At 45.3% G+C, this 15,534-nt stretch overlaps 1 protein-coding gene across 1 annotated transcript in view; it reads left to right on the plus strand.

The window, feature by feature from the left end:
• The first annotated feature begins 10,176 nt into the window (after window positions 1-10,176).
• Window positions 10,177-15,534, plus strand: part of Lmnb1 (lamin B1) — a 42,593-nt gene continuing 37,235 nt past the window's right edge. The window contains exon 1 of the mRNA XM_028777207.1: window positions 10,177-10,858. Coding sequence (XP_028633040.1) covers window positions 10,500-10,858 — 359 coding nt within the window. The 5' untranslated portion in view covers window positions 10,177-10,499. The remainder of the gene's footprint in view (window positions 10,859-15,534) is intronic.

Genomic DNA, 15,534 nt, shown 5'->3' on the forward strand with positions numbered 1-15,534 from the left:
AAAGAAAGAAAGAAAGAAAGAAAGAAAGAAAAGAAAAAAAAGAAAAAGAAAAGAAAAAAAAAGGCATGGCCAGGCATCGTGGCACAGGCAGAAGCAGGTAGAGCTCTGTGAGTTTGAGGCCAGCCTAGTTTACATAATGTGTTCTAGGACAGTCAGAGCTACAAAGTGAGATGCTGTCTTGAAACAAACAAACAAACAAATAACTTAGAACAAGAAAGAACTAATGGGGAAGACTTGAGTGTGTGTGTGTGTGTGTGTGTGTAACATAGACTAACAGGATTTTGTTAAATCAAAACAAACCTGGTGGTCCAATCATCAGCTTATCCAGGTCACATCACTCCTCAGTCAGATGGAATCCTATTTCTTCTCTGTTATTAGCTCCTTAGTGTTTACTTGTTGGAAGGCGCAAAACCCTCAAAACCTTAGTCTGCGTTACTGGCATTCTCTTTCTGCTGAGTCTGTAAGGATCAATGCCATCTGAGCTCTTATCATCCCAGAAATGTACCTGTCACCATTTCTTGTGGCTTCATAGCAAGCGACCTTATATTTACTGTTCTTGAATCTCATGTAGGCCCCTCACTATCTGAGTGAAACCGTCGGGAGAGAATCACTGCAGGAATTAGTCTCTTGGCTATCATTAGACAGCTGTCAATTACAAGCCACACTGGATCCCACACCTACCACTTTGCCTACATGGAGAAGAGATGACAGGGGCTAGTGAGGGATAGGGTATTGTTTGTGGGGACAGAGAAGATAATCTGTGTAATATCTTTTGAAATTTTACGAATTCAAGGCTGAAAGTTGCACTGAAGCTTGGTTTTGCCTTTCTAGGAGGGTGCACATCTATGGTTTGCTTCAGCCAAAGAAAGCTGGAAGGAGCTGGTGTTGGCAGACGGGATCGTCTAGCCAGATGGTGGAGGCATGATGGTAAGGGTGGGTATAGAGATGGGTAAGGGTGCCAATTAGCTTGTCTAGCCTCCCCAGGAGCCAGGGCATGCAGATGGCTGCATCTTTAATGCTACTCTTTCTCTGTCCAGAAGGCAACAGTGGTTGGTCTGATAGTCATGCAGAAAGCACACATTTACTTTTCTTTTCAAAATGTGGAAGTGGTGGATGTTCAAAGGGACAATTTAAATACTGTCTCTAAGAAAAATAGATCCTATCTCCTTTGGCCTTTTGCAATAGCTTGGTGTCTGTTCAGGCCTCGACACCAGTGGAAAGTGACTGGTTATCACTCAGCAGCCGGAGCAGCTTGTGTTGGGAGAGAGGTTGGTTTTGGGGTAATTGTGAGAGAGGTGGGTTTCTGGGTCACTGTGAAACAACGTGGGAGAGCACAAGTCAAGAAACTGACCGTGACCTTTCCCCTAACACTCCTGGGGGATGGAGACTGCCTTTATTACTTCCCTGGAGCTGCTTGCAGCGGCATTCATTGAATGTTAAATTCAGCTTGTTTAATCACAGCACTCAGGAGGCAGAGGCAGTTGGATCTCTGGTCAACAGTGAATTCTAGGATAGCCAGGGCTAAACAGAGCAGCCCAGTCTTTTTTTTTTTTTTTTTTTTTTCGAGACAGGGTTTCTCTGTGTAGTCCTGGCTACCCTGGAACTCACTCTGTAGATCAGGCTGGCCTCGAACCCAGAAATCCGCCTGCCTTTGCCTCCCAAGTGCTGGGATTAAAGGCGTGTACCACCACCGCCCGGCGGCAGCCCAGTCTTGAATAACAAAAACTCAAATGAAAACAAACAACAGAATAAGATTGATTCAAGCTACAACAATTCAATTACTGCATGTACTAGTCAGTATTTTCTATACGCGATTGCTACACTAAGATAAACAGTGTCCATGACAAAATAAAACAGATGCTTTTATTCACATTATATTTATTATTAAGTTTTTCAGGAAAAAGGCAAGAAGGAGGAGGGAGATGGGATAGGGGTTTCTGGGGGAGAGATGGGGAAAGGGGATGACATCTGTAAATGTAAATAAATAAAATACCCAATTAAAAAATATATCTTCAAAAAAAAAAGAAAAAAAAAGTTTTTCAGGATATATTTATTTTATTTCGTGTGAGTGTTTTGCCGGAATGTATACATGTGCACCACCATGTCAGAAGAGGGCATCAGATCTCCTGGAACTGGAGTTAGGGATAGCTGGGAACCATCATGTGGGTGCTGGGAATCAAACCTGGGTCCTCAGCTGTCCTGGCACCTCCTGTGATCCAGTTACATGTTGTTCCTCATCTGATACTTACCCTGTCAGCGTTCCCCAGATGCCCAGAGTTCTTTGTCTAGGGTTGAGGCCCTTTCATGTTATCATGTGTATTGGTGTCATGCTTGTTCAGTTCTTGTTAAGACAGTGGGAGATATGAGAGAAAGAGAGAGAGAGAGAGAGAGAAAGAGAGAGAGAGAGAGAGAGAGAGAGAGAGAGAGAGAGAGAGAACATATTTAATAGAGAACTAAAATGAGGCTATGAATTTGAGAGAGAACAGTGGGCCAGCGCGTGGAAGAGGTTGGAGGGAGGAAAGGGAAGGGCTAAAAGATGTAATTATAATTTCAAAGAACAAAAACATTATAAAAAAAGAAAAAAAAATTTTTGGACTCCTGTAATTTGGTGACTTCCTCTTTTCCTATGACAATTGAGATTTCTTTCTTTCTTTTTTTAAAGATTTATTTATTTATTTATTTATTTATTTATTTGAGTACACTGTAACTGTCTTCAGACACACCAGAAGAGGGCATCAGATCCCATTGCAGATGGTTGTGAGCCACCATGTGGATGCTGGGAATTGAGCTCAGGACCTCTGGAAGAGCAGTCAGTGCTCTTAACCCCTGAGCCATCTCTCCAGCCCCGACAATTGAGATTTCATTTCTCCATCCTTCATCTCAAGATCAACCAACTGGGATTCATTAAAGGAAGTCTAGTAAAGGAAAGCTTGAGGAAGTTAGATAAATGAAACCCATAGCTTACCAGTGACCACACACTTGTGGAGACACCATGAAGGGGCTAACACAGGGAGAGGGCACTTTTCCCCAGCAGATGTGGAGTGCTGGGTCATTTCTGTAGGTCCAGCTGTCGTGGCACCTCCTGTGATCCAGTTACATTTTGTTCCTGATCTGATACTTATCCTGATAGTTCTGGATGCAATTCAGTCCCAGTGAGACGAAGCTTAGCCTTTAGTTCCACATCTCTGTGTTCTCCATGATTGTATCATCTCATGATTCCTTGACGAATGAGAGAAATCCCATGTGCTCCTCAAATCTGAGAAGTACCTTTGGGGATACTGCCTGTCCTTCTTCATGTGCCCAGGAGAAAATTCATCATTTTTTAAAATAAAATATTTTTAGAATTATTTATTTTATGCATGTGAGTGCACACTGTAGCTGTCTTCAGCCACACCAGAAGAGGGCATTGGATCCCATTGCAGATGGTTGTGAACCACCGTGTGATTGCTGAGAATTGAACTCAAGACCTCAGGAAGAGCAGTCCCTGTTCTTCACCGCTGAGCCGTCTCTCCAGCCCCCAATTCATATATTTTATGAAACTTCTCTAACAAATATTGAGTCAAATTCTACTTTAATTTTTATTTTGTGTGTGTGTGTGGTATTATGTGTGTTGAAGGCAAAAATTGATGTTAGGTGTCTTGCTCAATTGCTCTTCACCTTATCTTTTAATAAAGGGTCTCTCCCTGAAATTGATGCTTGCCAATTGGCAACACTGGCTGCTCAAAGAGCTCCAGAACTCCCCCTCCCCTGCCCCTTGAACCCCTATCACATATTTTAGGTCTGCAATCATAAATCTCCTTCTTTCTCCTTTCTCCACAACTCCCAAACAGGGTTTCTCTGTGTAGCCCTGGCTGTCCTGGAACTTGCTCTGTAGACCAGCTTGACCTCAAACTTAGAGATCAGCCTCTGCATTTGAAGTGCTGAGATTAAAGGCATGCACCATCATGCCTGGGTTCTCTCTCTCTTTTAAGATTTATTTAAGAATTTTTTTAAAAAAGTATTTTTATTCTTAATAATTATTTATTTATTTTATGTATATAAGTATATTGTATATTGTAGCTGTATTCCAACACATCAGAAGAAGGCATCTGATCCCTTTACAGATGGTTGTGAGCCACCATGTGGTTGCTGGGAATTGAACTCAGGACCTCTGGAAGAAAAGTCAGTGTTCCTAACTGCTGAGCCATCTCTCCAGTCCCTTATTTTTATTCTTTATATCGTTCTTTACAATCCAGACTTCATTCCCCTCCCTGTCTGCCCCTGACTGCTCCCCATCCCATACCTCCTTCTCCCTTTATTTAAGATTTTTTTATATGTATTTTGCCTGCATGTATGTAAGTATGCACATGTTAGTATGTGCATAAAGTATTCATGAAGGCCAGAAGAGGGTGATGGATCTTACAGAAGATAGTTGCTGGGAATAGAAAGAACCTGGGTCGTCTGCAAGAGCATCAAGTGCTCTCAACTGCTGAGTCATCTCCTCAGTCCTTATAAATCTCTTATCAAGTATACAGAGCAGTGCCTTACACACAGTAGGTATACAAGAACATTTCCTGCTTGGTTTTTCCATTTTTGTTTTTGGTAGACGTTACTATTATTTTTGATCCATCTTAACCAATTTACTTGTTTTAATAACAAAGTAGTGTCTTCGATTTTCTGTTTTCTTGACTAGTGAAGGCCAGTTCTGCGACTCAAATCTACGTCCCTCATCACTTCCCAACGTACTCCCCATGTGGCATAGTTTAAAAAAAAAAAGCACAACATAAGGAGATTAGGGATGCCACCTGAGAGTTCCAGCAGTTTCCCCTGGAGGCTGTGGGTTGCCATTTTCAGGTCTCTACAAGGTATCAGATCCGTTTGCCAGTCCCTAGAGGCTGACATTCTTAGACACCAGCTCATAGACTGTCTTCCCTGCTCCCCCCTCCCACACACCTTTAGCGCTTGGTTGCTCCTAAATTTTCTTTGCTGATGGCTTTTCAGTACTTGGTACGTGGGGTCTAGATTATTTATATGAGAACTTCGAAGTGGGGATCACCTGTCCCAGTGTTTTCTGTTTGGTATGTAGTATGCCATAGTGTAATTAGAGCGTTAGGCCACAACACACATATGTTCAACAGATGTTGGAATCTTTCCTGTTTCAATGGCTCACTCCAACCTGCGGGCTTTCATTAGCTCTTTCAGACCCTTGGGATGGGCTGAAGGAAGGTGTATTAGTGTAGTTTGCCTAAAAATCTCTCAGACAGGCAGGGTGTATATTTACACAGGGCAGATATATTTTAAGGAATTGGTTCAAGGCTGGTGAGCCTAACATCTACAGGGTGGGCTGTAAGCTGGAGAGCTGGGAGGGGCTGATGACCAAGCCAGAGGTTGGCTAGCACCCCCCTTCCTTCCTCAGAGGAGAGTCCTGTTCTATCCCAGCCTCCCATTCACTCGAAGACTGTTGACGAAATTAAATGTCATCCAGACATTTAACAGAAATATCTAGAATGAGGTTTGACTATCTATCTGGGCATCTGGCATCCCAGGTTAGGCCAGGTGCTCCTTTTATCTCACCCTTTAGGACTGCTTTTTGGTTTTGGTGCTGGGGATTGAGCCCTAGGCAAGTGCTCTGCTGTTTGCTGTCTTTTTGATGCTGCTAACCGCACAGTTCAAGATAAGGTTGCGGTTGGATTCTGCTCTGCTGATCCAATGTGGAGGGAATTCGGTGGGTGTGGGGGGGCGACTTTTCTGTGAGCCATAAATCATCTGTTTGAGCCACAACCCCTACCTTCATCTCAGCCCACGAGTACTACTAAATACTATAAAGAGCTTAAGTCTCACAGGGTACCTGGCTGCCAACTGTCCTTTACACAGTTGGGAATTTTATTAAGGTGTGGAAAGGTGGACTGGTTCAGTCAGACTTTTTCTTGAAACCTTAGCCCAGTCTGACAATATCAGGAAGAATGACAACCCGACGATGGGACCAGGAAACTCATTGCTATCTGGATGAAACTTCATCATTTTATATTACCATGCTGGCAATACAGATGTTGCATTTCCTCCCTTTTCTTTGCTTTCCTGAACTTAGTTGCAGGAATTGGAGAGGAAACATGAGGAGGCCAAGGAGGAAGGTGTATAGGAAGTCTTTATAATTCCTTGACAATTTCACTGATGATTGATTGAGTGTGTGTGTGTGTGTGTGTGTGTGTGTGTGTGTGTGTATAGGTGCTTGTGTGGAGGTCAGAGGACAACTTGTGGGAGTCCATTCTCTCCTTCCACCACCTGAGTGTCATGAATTGAACTCATGTCATCAGTCATGGTAACAAATGTGCTTTTCCTACTGTGTCATTCCACTGGCCCATCCTTGACAATATCATTCAAATATATTTGCTATTTTAATCCATATCACCCTGTCTAACCACCTCCCACTATTTTTTTCTGAACCATTTCTTTTTTTTTCTGTATGAGTCTCCACCTTTTTTATTTTTGAGATAGGGTCTCTCCATGTAGCCCTGGCTGTCCTGGAACTCACTCTGTAGATCAGGCTGGCCTCACAGAGATCGGTTTTCTTCTGCATCTGTGTGTTCCACACCCAATCTCCCTCTTACTTTCATATCTTTTTTCTTTTCCTCTTTTTGTTTCAGTGACCCACTGAGTTTAATCAGAGTTGCTTGCTCGAGTATGTGTGGGTGCAGGGCGTTACTTATGAGAGCAGGGGCAACTTATTATTGTCTATATCATTGACAAAAATGACTCAGTTTTCTCCAGTAACCATCAACTCCCATAGTGCTTCAGGGATAAGAGTCACATTTCTGTAGTAGAGGAATTAAAGGGTTGATCATGAGGACAGAAAGCTCCTGACTCTTTGAACTGGGCCAGTTCCAATCAGATTAGAAGCAGCCAGTTTATCTGCAAACCTTACACTTTGACGGCAATAAAAAATTACTGCCACTTCCAAATCACGCTCAAGGGCAGAGATGCATGGTGAAGGGGCAACCCTTTTAAGATTAAACAAAACTTTAAAAATCAGATACATAAACATTGATTTAAAATGCTTTAAAATATGTTTATAGTGATTTAAACTCTTATTATGATCACAGTTTGTCATGTGACTCCTATGGGTAAGAGTGCAAATCACTTAAAAAAAAAAAAAACCTAACCAGTGTGCCAGTAGTAAAATGAAACCGTAAATCAGGCAGTGGTGGCGCGCTCCTTTAACCCCAGCACTTGGGAGGCAGAGGCAGTCGATTTCTGAGTTCGAGACTAGCTACACAGGGAAACTCAGGCTTAAAGAAATCCAAACCAAAACAACAAAAAGATGAAAGTACAGAGGTAAAGGAAGAGAACTCCACCAATCCTGTTACCATACGTGTAGATTTTTTTCTTTCTTTCTTTCTTTCTTTCTTTCTTTCTTTCTTTCTTTCTTTTTTTTTTTTTTTTGTTTTTCGAGACAGGGTTTCTCTGTGTAGCCCTGGCTGTCCTGGAACTCACCCTGTAGACCAGGCTGGCCTCGAACTCAGCAATCTGCCTGCCTCTGCCTCCCAAGTGCTGGGATTAAAGGCGTGCGCCACCACTGCCCGGCCACACGTGTAGATTTTAACAAGTGGATTTGGAAAACAATTTTGAGTAGTACATGAACTGGCAGAGGCCAGGCTGTGAGGACAACCCTAGCCTCAGATGGTCGGTGCACTGTGCTTTATATTATCCAGACTCTTTTGTTTTAAAGATTTGTTTGTTTTATGTATATGAGTACACTATTGCTCTCTTCAGACACACCAGAAGAGGGCATCAGATCCCATTACAGATGGTTGTGAGCCACCATGTGGTTGCTGGGAATTCAACTCAGGACTTCTGGAAGAGCAGTCAGTGCTCTTGACTGCTGAGCCATCTCTCCAGCCCTTCTTTAGGCTCTTTTAACACACAAAAATCAAAATCAGAATTGTAAGGGAGAGTGGATAGTCACTCAATCGCCTGAAACACGATTTACTCTTACACCTTTGCAACTTTGAAAGAAAGTCCACTTTGCAAAGTAAATATGAAGCAACTGATCTCTGTAGAAGTTCATGTTTTCCAATTATTTTTGCTTTCTCTCACTCAGTAAATATATGCCGAAGAGCAGCCTCTAGCACTTTTTAGTTGTGCCTCTGTCCTAGCTCTCCTGCTTATACACACTGCATGCTCAGCTACCTGCCAGCTGTCACTCTCTGCTCCTGGGACTAAAGTGGCTTCCTGCTAGTTAGTACTCCCCTCTCCCCATCACCTGTACCTGCCCATCCTCATCCCACTCCAGGCCCCTTCTTCCTCCTACATTTTCCATTCCAAGTCCAAATGATAAACAGGAAGTAGGGCAAGTGCCATGTAAGGTCCCTTATATGTAGCAAGGTGGCTGTCATTACAGCAAGGCTATAGAAGAGGAAAACAAAGACATGCATGCTGGAGCCTGGTGGGGTCTATATAAACTAACCAATAATTAGATATGTGTCCTGACAGGTTGCGTTTTATAAGAAAAGCAGGAAAGCATATTTGAAACCATGGTTGTACTAGTCAATATAGATGTATTCTCGCCACACTTAAAAACAATTTCTAGTTCTGGAAAACTTGGGAGGTCAGGGGATTTCAGAAATTATTTTTATTAGGAGGACAGGGAAGAACGGAAGACAGGCTGCATACCCGGTAATTAGCTGTGGGGAAAGTGCCGATGAAAGCTACTTTCATCCCAGGAGAGAAGACTGACAGCTGGCTGGCAGAGTATACATTTAGTAAAACATGTGGCCAAAAGTGGGGGAGGGGACAACTACCTAAACCCAACTAAAAATCTTTTTCCGTTGCTTTTGATTGAGATAGTTGATTACAATTAGCAAGAGTTACCATCTATCCATGATAACAGTGACTTAATACATTGCATATACTTTATACATCTTTCCTAGAAACTAGGAATTATTTTTCCCCAAGAGGAAATTTCCTCAAAACGACACAGCTCTCTGGGGGTTGGCGGGACGCATCAGCAGGTAGAGGAACTTGTCATGCCTGAGTTCCATTAGATGCCAGGAATCCACTGTGGAAAGAGACTCCAGTAGTCAGTCCTCAGGCCTCCTTTGACCCCTGAGAGCTCATACACGAAATACAATGTATCAACTGCAAATACAAAATCTGAGTTTGAGAAACTCTATCCATAGAGAAGCGCTCGTTGTTGAGAGTAGGCAGTGCATGGCTGGAACCACTCCAGTGAGGACTGAAAACTTCAAAAAACCAAAACCAAAACAATCTTTCTTTTAACTCTAATCCCAGCACTGTGGAGGCTGAGGCCAGATTGCCTCAAATTAACGATTACCCGGGGTGACGTAGCAAAAAAAAAACCCCAAAACCCAAAAAAAAACCTGTCCTAGGATCAAAACATCAAAATCAATCTAGGGGCCAATTCTGTCATGGGGGGAATTTTTAAAAACAAAACAAAGGTAATTTCAATTTTTCACAAGTCTAGACTTTTATTAATCTTAGTTTAACGAACCACGACGAAGAGTTTATCCCATTTTTCAAGTCATATTAATAAGATCATTCATTGGTGGGTTGTTTCTGATTTTACAAAACCGCATACCAAGAGACGGACCAGGGACCGCCCATCTGTACTCGTAGCCAATGATTTAAAAATCAATGCTGCTTTTTTTTTTTTAATGATAAACAATCCGTTGCCTTCCAAGTGCTCCCGCGGACCGTTTTCCATCCTAGAGAAAAATATGGGCAAGCACTTGGGACCAGCAAGCAGAGCTGGGAGCTGGGAGCTGGGACGGCAGGAATCCATTTCGGTCAGGCCCCGGGGTGAGGTTGCGTCGTCCGTAGACCGCCGTGGTCGTTCTCGTTTACTTTTGAATTTCCCTGAACCGCGGGCAGCAGGAGGCGGCGCGGACCCGCCCCGGAAGCCTCCGGCTCTTTCCCGCCATCCGCAGGCCCAGCCCTTCCAGGGGTCCCCACGGGACTCCACGAGACCCGGCGGGCGCTGGGTTCCGGGTTAGGAGCGAGCAGTTCGGGGCGCCCCTCCCCGCCACGCCCAGCTCGGAGCGCGAGGCCGACGGTTGCCCGAGGGTCAGATTTTGAATTTCCAGGCCGGACCCCCAAGCCGCAGGGGCGCGCCGGCGGCTCGCCATTGGTCGGCGGCGGTCACGTGGGGCTCCGCCATGTTGCGGAGCGCGGCCCGTGCCACCTCCGCCCCCCGCGCCTCGCCTCCTGCCCGCCTCTCGCCGCCCTCCTCCCCGGCCTGCCTGCCGCTCTGAGCAGCCGGAGAGGAAACAAAGTGCTGCGGGCGGGATACTCGCGTCCGCCGCGCACACCCGTTTCGGTCTCCCTGCTGCCCTGGCCTCTTCCCGCGCGCGTTTGCGAGTGTGCGTGTACACTCACAAAGGGCGTCCGGCGGGCGATCGCGGCCCTCCCGCTTCGCTCTTTGTGCGGTAACCCCGCCGCCGCCATCCCAGGTACACTCCGTCTTCACCGGCCTGTGGTTTGTACCTTCGGTCCCGCCGCCCGCCATGGCGACCGCGACCCCCGTGCCGCAGCGGGCGGGCAGCCGCGCCAGCGCCCCCGCCACGCCGCTCAGCCCCACGCGCCTGTCGCGGCTGCAGGAGAAAGAGGAGCTGCGTGAGCTCAACGACCGCCTGGCGGTGTACATCGATAAGGTGCGCAGCTTGGAGACGGAGAACAGCGCGCTGCAGCTGCAGGTGACCGAGCGTGAGGAGGTGCGCGGCCGGGAGCTCACCGGGCTCAAGGCTCTCTACGAGACCGAGCTGGCCGACGCACGCCGTGCTCTGGACGACACGGCCCGCGAGCGCGCCAAGCTACAGATCGAGCTGGGCAAGTTCAAGGCCGAGCACGACCAGCTGCTGCTCAAGTGAGTACCGGCTGGATTGTCAACGCCGAGAGGCTTCGGGACCCCACTGGTCGCTGTACTCCTGGGAGGGACAGCACAGGCCAGGTACCTTGGCCTTCCGAAGGGGACTGGGCCCCTCTGTCTTGAAAGCAGAGTGTGGTATCTAGTGATCTAGAACTAAACAGGGGTCCCTTGGATGGTGGTCGAGTTGTGGAGACTGTGGGGTCGTGGCGATCATTTCTAGGTGGCTGGGTCTGGGACTTCACCTCGGACCCCAGATCCATCCATCTGCAGGCCCCGGGTATGGGGAGCTGATGCCATTGCGCGCGCTCGAGTGCGCGCCCGTGTTTCCGGCTGGTGGGAGACAAAGCATCTGGTGGGTTTGCTGGGCCGGGGCGGCTGGGCTGGGTGGACTCGCCAACCGCCGAAGAATGAATGAGTTCTAGGCGGGCGGAGGAAGGGGAGGGACCGGCCCGGAGCGTCCGCGGCTCCCGGGGGTGGGTCTTGCTTTGGCGCGCTCAGTCTTGGCCCTGTGACATTTTGCCTGCGATCTGCGCCAGTCTTCCCCGCGCGGGAAGGGCGGGGACTGAGCTGCACGCCTTTGGCCCAGGGCTAGTTGGGTTTCCTCTCTGGGGAGTTTCCTTTGCACTAGGATGTCCTCTGGTGGCGTCCTGATCCTTGGGTGTTCTGCGCACCAGATTCCTTAAACTGGGCTTTCATAGGCCACGACTGTCGTCCTTTGAGTGGCCGATCGCCCACCCTGTAGGCAGTAGCGCTCTCTTCCTCGATTTAGTCCTCTTATAAAGTAGTCTCTTAACTAGAAACCATGCTGGGGACTCCGTACCCCTCGGTCTGTGGTGCAGTCAGCAGGCCGTGGAAGGTCAAAGGGTTCCGTGTATGAGATGTGTTGATTTGGGTTGAGCTTGTAATCCTAATGGGAGCTGAGTTTTCGGACCAGGGTACACCTTTGCTGTCCTTTTCCTTGATTTTCTTATGGGTAAAATGTGTAACTGTCTGTGTGCAACAAGTACTGGTGTCAAGCTTTAGAGAGTTACTAAATTTCTGTTTGGAATTCATGTCTTTTCGCCACTGCCAGCATATTTTGGGGTAGGTATCTGATTCAGACTTGTTTGCCCGGGATATCTTTCTGTACATCCGAACCTTTTTATTTCCCTGTCTCCCCTTCTCTAGGATTGTGTATACTCCCTTGTCAGATATGTAAAGATCTGTAAGAATGAATGTGGTAATAGAAAGTAGTATGTAGGCTGGGTTAGAATGAACATTTGCTTGCCTCTCTTTTGTTTTTGAGACAAGAAATCACTCTCTTCCCCAAGCTGTCTGCATCTCTTGACCTAAAGTGACACTCCTGCGGCAACCAGGATTCACAGGCTTGCCCACCCATCTTTGAAGTGTTAGGGTGTTTTGCCCTCATACTTGTCTGGCCACGTGTATTCCTGGTTCCCACAGCGGCCAGAAGAGGGCGTAGGATCCTTTGGAACTAGAGTTATAGACGTGAGCCACCACGTGGGTGCTGGGAATGGAACCTGGGTGCACTGGGAGAACATTCAGTGCTGAGGTAGCTCTCTCTAGCCCTGTTTGTTCTTTGAGACAGTCTCACTGGCTAGCTTGGAGCTCTCTGTAGACCATGCTGGTCTGTCCCCAAATCAGAGATCCAATTGCCTCTGCCTCCTAACTGGATTTAAGGCACATACTACTATGCTCAAAGTTATTTTGTCCTCCCCCGCCCCTTCCCCTGTCTTTACTCCTTCCTTCTTCTTTGAGATGGATGGATATTCAGTTGCTGATGCTATCTTTATCTTCCTTTTTTTTTTTCTTTTAAGATAGAACCTCAATTATTTAGTCCTGGATGGCCTAGAACTCCCAGATATCTGCCTGTCTTTTATCTCCTTAGAGCTGGGATTAAAGGTGCACCTTGGGGACTGGAGAGATGGCTCAGCAGTTCCGAGCACTGACTGACTGCTTTTCCAGAGGTCCTGAGTTCGATTCCCAGCAAGCACATGGTGGCTCAAAACTTTGTGTAATGGGATCTGATGCCCTCTTCTGGTGTGTTTGAAGACAGCTACAACAGCTACAGTGTACTCATTAAGTAAAATAAATAAATCTTAAAAAAAAAAAAGATGCACCTTACCCTCAGGTTGTGGTGGCCACAGAGGTGCTGACCTTTAATCTCTGTATTTGGGAGGCAGAGGTAGGCAGATTTCTGAGTTCGAGGCTAGCCTGGTCTACAGAGTGAGTTCCAGGACAGCCAGGGCTACACAGAGAAACCTTGTTAAAGGTGTGCCTCGCCTTTTTTTTCTCTTTACTACATTTTTTAAAATCTTATGTGTCATTGCTTGTAAAACTTGGCCATTATTGTTTGTATTAGTAAAAAAGAAAAACAAAATCAAGGCCAGCCCTTGTCTTGGGCCCATTGGCAATTTCAGAGATGTTAAAATGTTACACAGATCAAACATCTGGTACGTACCAGTTACTGTTTCATGTGTTGAGGTCACAGATTAAATAAATAACCAATGTCCTAGTTTTAGGGTACAGTGGGGGAAGCCATATAGCTAGCAAACAAAAACTGTCTTGTGATCTGAGGCATTTTGATGCTGTGGCTCTGGTAGTCTTTCTAGAAGATAAACCATTGATGGTTTTCTACACAGCAGCAATACTGCCACCTGGCTGACCGTAGTTGTAAATGATATGGATCAATCATCTCTTGGCTTAAGTAGGATTAAAAACTGAAAAAGGTCATGTGGGATTATTGATGTATGATAGAGCATACGGTATAATTTAGGTGATAAAACAAGGTATGAACGGGGAATAAGGCTAAGTAGGGAAGGAAGAGCACGGTCAAGTGTGTCTGAAACAGACAGTTGAAGATCTCACAATACCAAGTAGCATGTTGGGTTTATATTTTTCTAGATTTGTGTTACAGTATATACTTGAAGTGTCAGGATCAGGTGTATTCCCATTTTGTTTTTGAGACAAGGTTTCTCTGTGTAACGGTCCTGGTTGTTCTGGACCTTCCATTTGTAGATCAGACACAGAGAGCCACCTGCCTCTGCCTCCCAAGTTCTAGGATTAAAGGCATGCACCACCACAATTTTCTCAAACCATGCTAATGTTAATTCCTTTTTATTTGGACCCTGTCATGTCTTGTACAGTTTTGTTCCTAAATTGTTCATTTTTCTTTCTGATTAAAAAAGCAAATTACCTTCATATCTGCAAACCTTTGAAGATACTTAATCATTAATCTGTTATATAAATCTTTCTTACTTTGTACTCTGTTTTTTTTTTTTTTTTTTTTTTTTTTTTTTTTTTTAATAAGACAAGGACTCTCTCTGCCTGGCCTGGCCTGGTATTTCCAGAGCTTTCCTCTGCCTCTTAAGGGCTAGAATTAAAGGTGTATGTCATCACATCTGTTTTTAAGGTGTCTTGTTTGCTGATGTATTGGGTTGTGTTCCAGGTTTGTCTGGATCATATATTTTCCTTTGGTTTTGTTGAGAACTCTGTTGGATAACATCTTTTCAGTAACTTAAGTGGAAAGGACAGCAGGAAATTGTCTGGATATCTGAGAATAACTGTCTTATATCTGATTAATAGTTGGGCAAGGTTATTTTAACATTTTGTCTTGGTCCAAGAGAGTGCTGTTTTGTTCCTCTGTCTTCTAGCATTTATTGCTGTTGATTTTTGATATACTGTTTCTTTGACAGTTCTTTATTTGCTTTCTATTGCTGTGATAAGACACTGACCAGAAACAACTTGGAGGAGAAGGTTTATTTCACCTCCAGATTAAACTCCATCATGGGGAAAGCTAGGCAGGAACTCAAGCAGGAGCATGGAGAAACACTGCTGAGACTCCTTCTTCCCAGATATGTCTTAAGTTTGTGTCAAGTTGACCAAAGCTAGCCGGTATAGTCTCCTGGGATATATTCCTAGAAAACTTTTGGAAATTTTGTTGCAGGTTTTTGAAATTGCTGATACAGTTTCTTGAGCCCTTGCCCTTCAATCTCAAGCCCTTTTGGTTGTAGGCTTGGTTTTCTAATGATTTAGTTGCTTTGGGAAACACATGTCACCATAGCCTTTCTCTACTCCATTTTTTCTGTTTTTCGCTGGGCTACTCCTTTCCCAGTCGTTTTTGGGGATTGGCTACACATACCAGGTATTAAAGTTACAGATAAGCCTGTTTATTTTTTACTGGAAAATTACCTTAAATCTTTTTCAGTGTAATAATGACCTTAATTTAATTGTATTTTTTTGAGATAGGACCTCTTATAAGAGCCTTGGCTGGTCTGGAATTTACTGTGTAGAACGGGCTGGCTGGCCTTGAATTTACAGAGATCTGCCTGCCTCTGTATCACAAATGTTTGTGCCGTCACACCCATCTTGTTTATTAGTTTTGAGTTTGTGGGTATGTGCATTCTCGGGCTAGTATGTGGAGGTCTGAGGACAGATCTGTGGGCTCAGTGATTCCTACCTACCTTTCCACTGGTTCTGAAGATTCACGTGGGGTTGCCAGGCTAACAAGCCCCTTCATCAGCAGAGCCATCTCACAGCCCAGCAATCACTTTCCTTTGTGAAATAGGTTGTCACCATGTCACGTTGGCTGACCTCAGACTCAGATCCTCTGGCCTGGACCTCCCAAACACTGGGGTAAAAGGCTTGTGCCACCATGCCTGGTATATATCATT

This window comes from Grammomys surdaster, unplaced genomic scaffold (assembly GCF_004785775.1).
Source record: "Grammomys surdaster isolate TR1022 unplaced genomic scaffold, NIH_TR_1.0 278, whole genome shotgun sequence".
Taxonomy (NCBI): Eukaryota; Metazoa; Chordata; class Mammalia; order Rodentia; family Muridae; genus Grammomys; species Grammomys surdaster.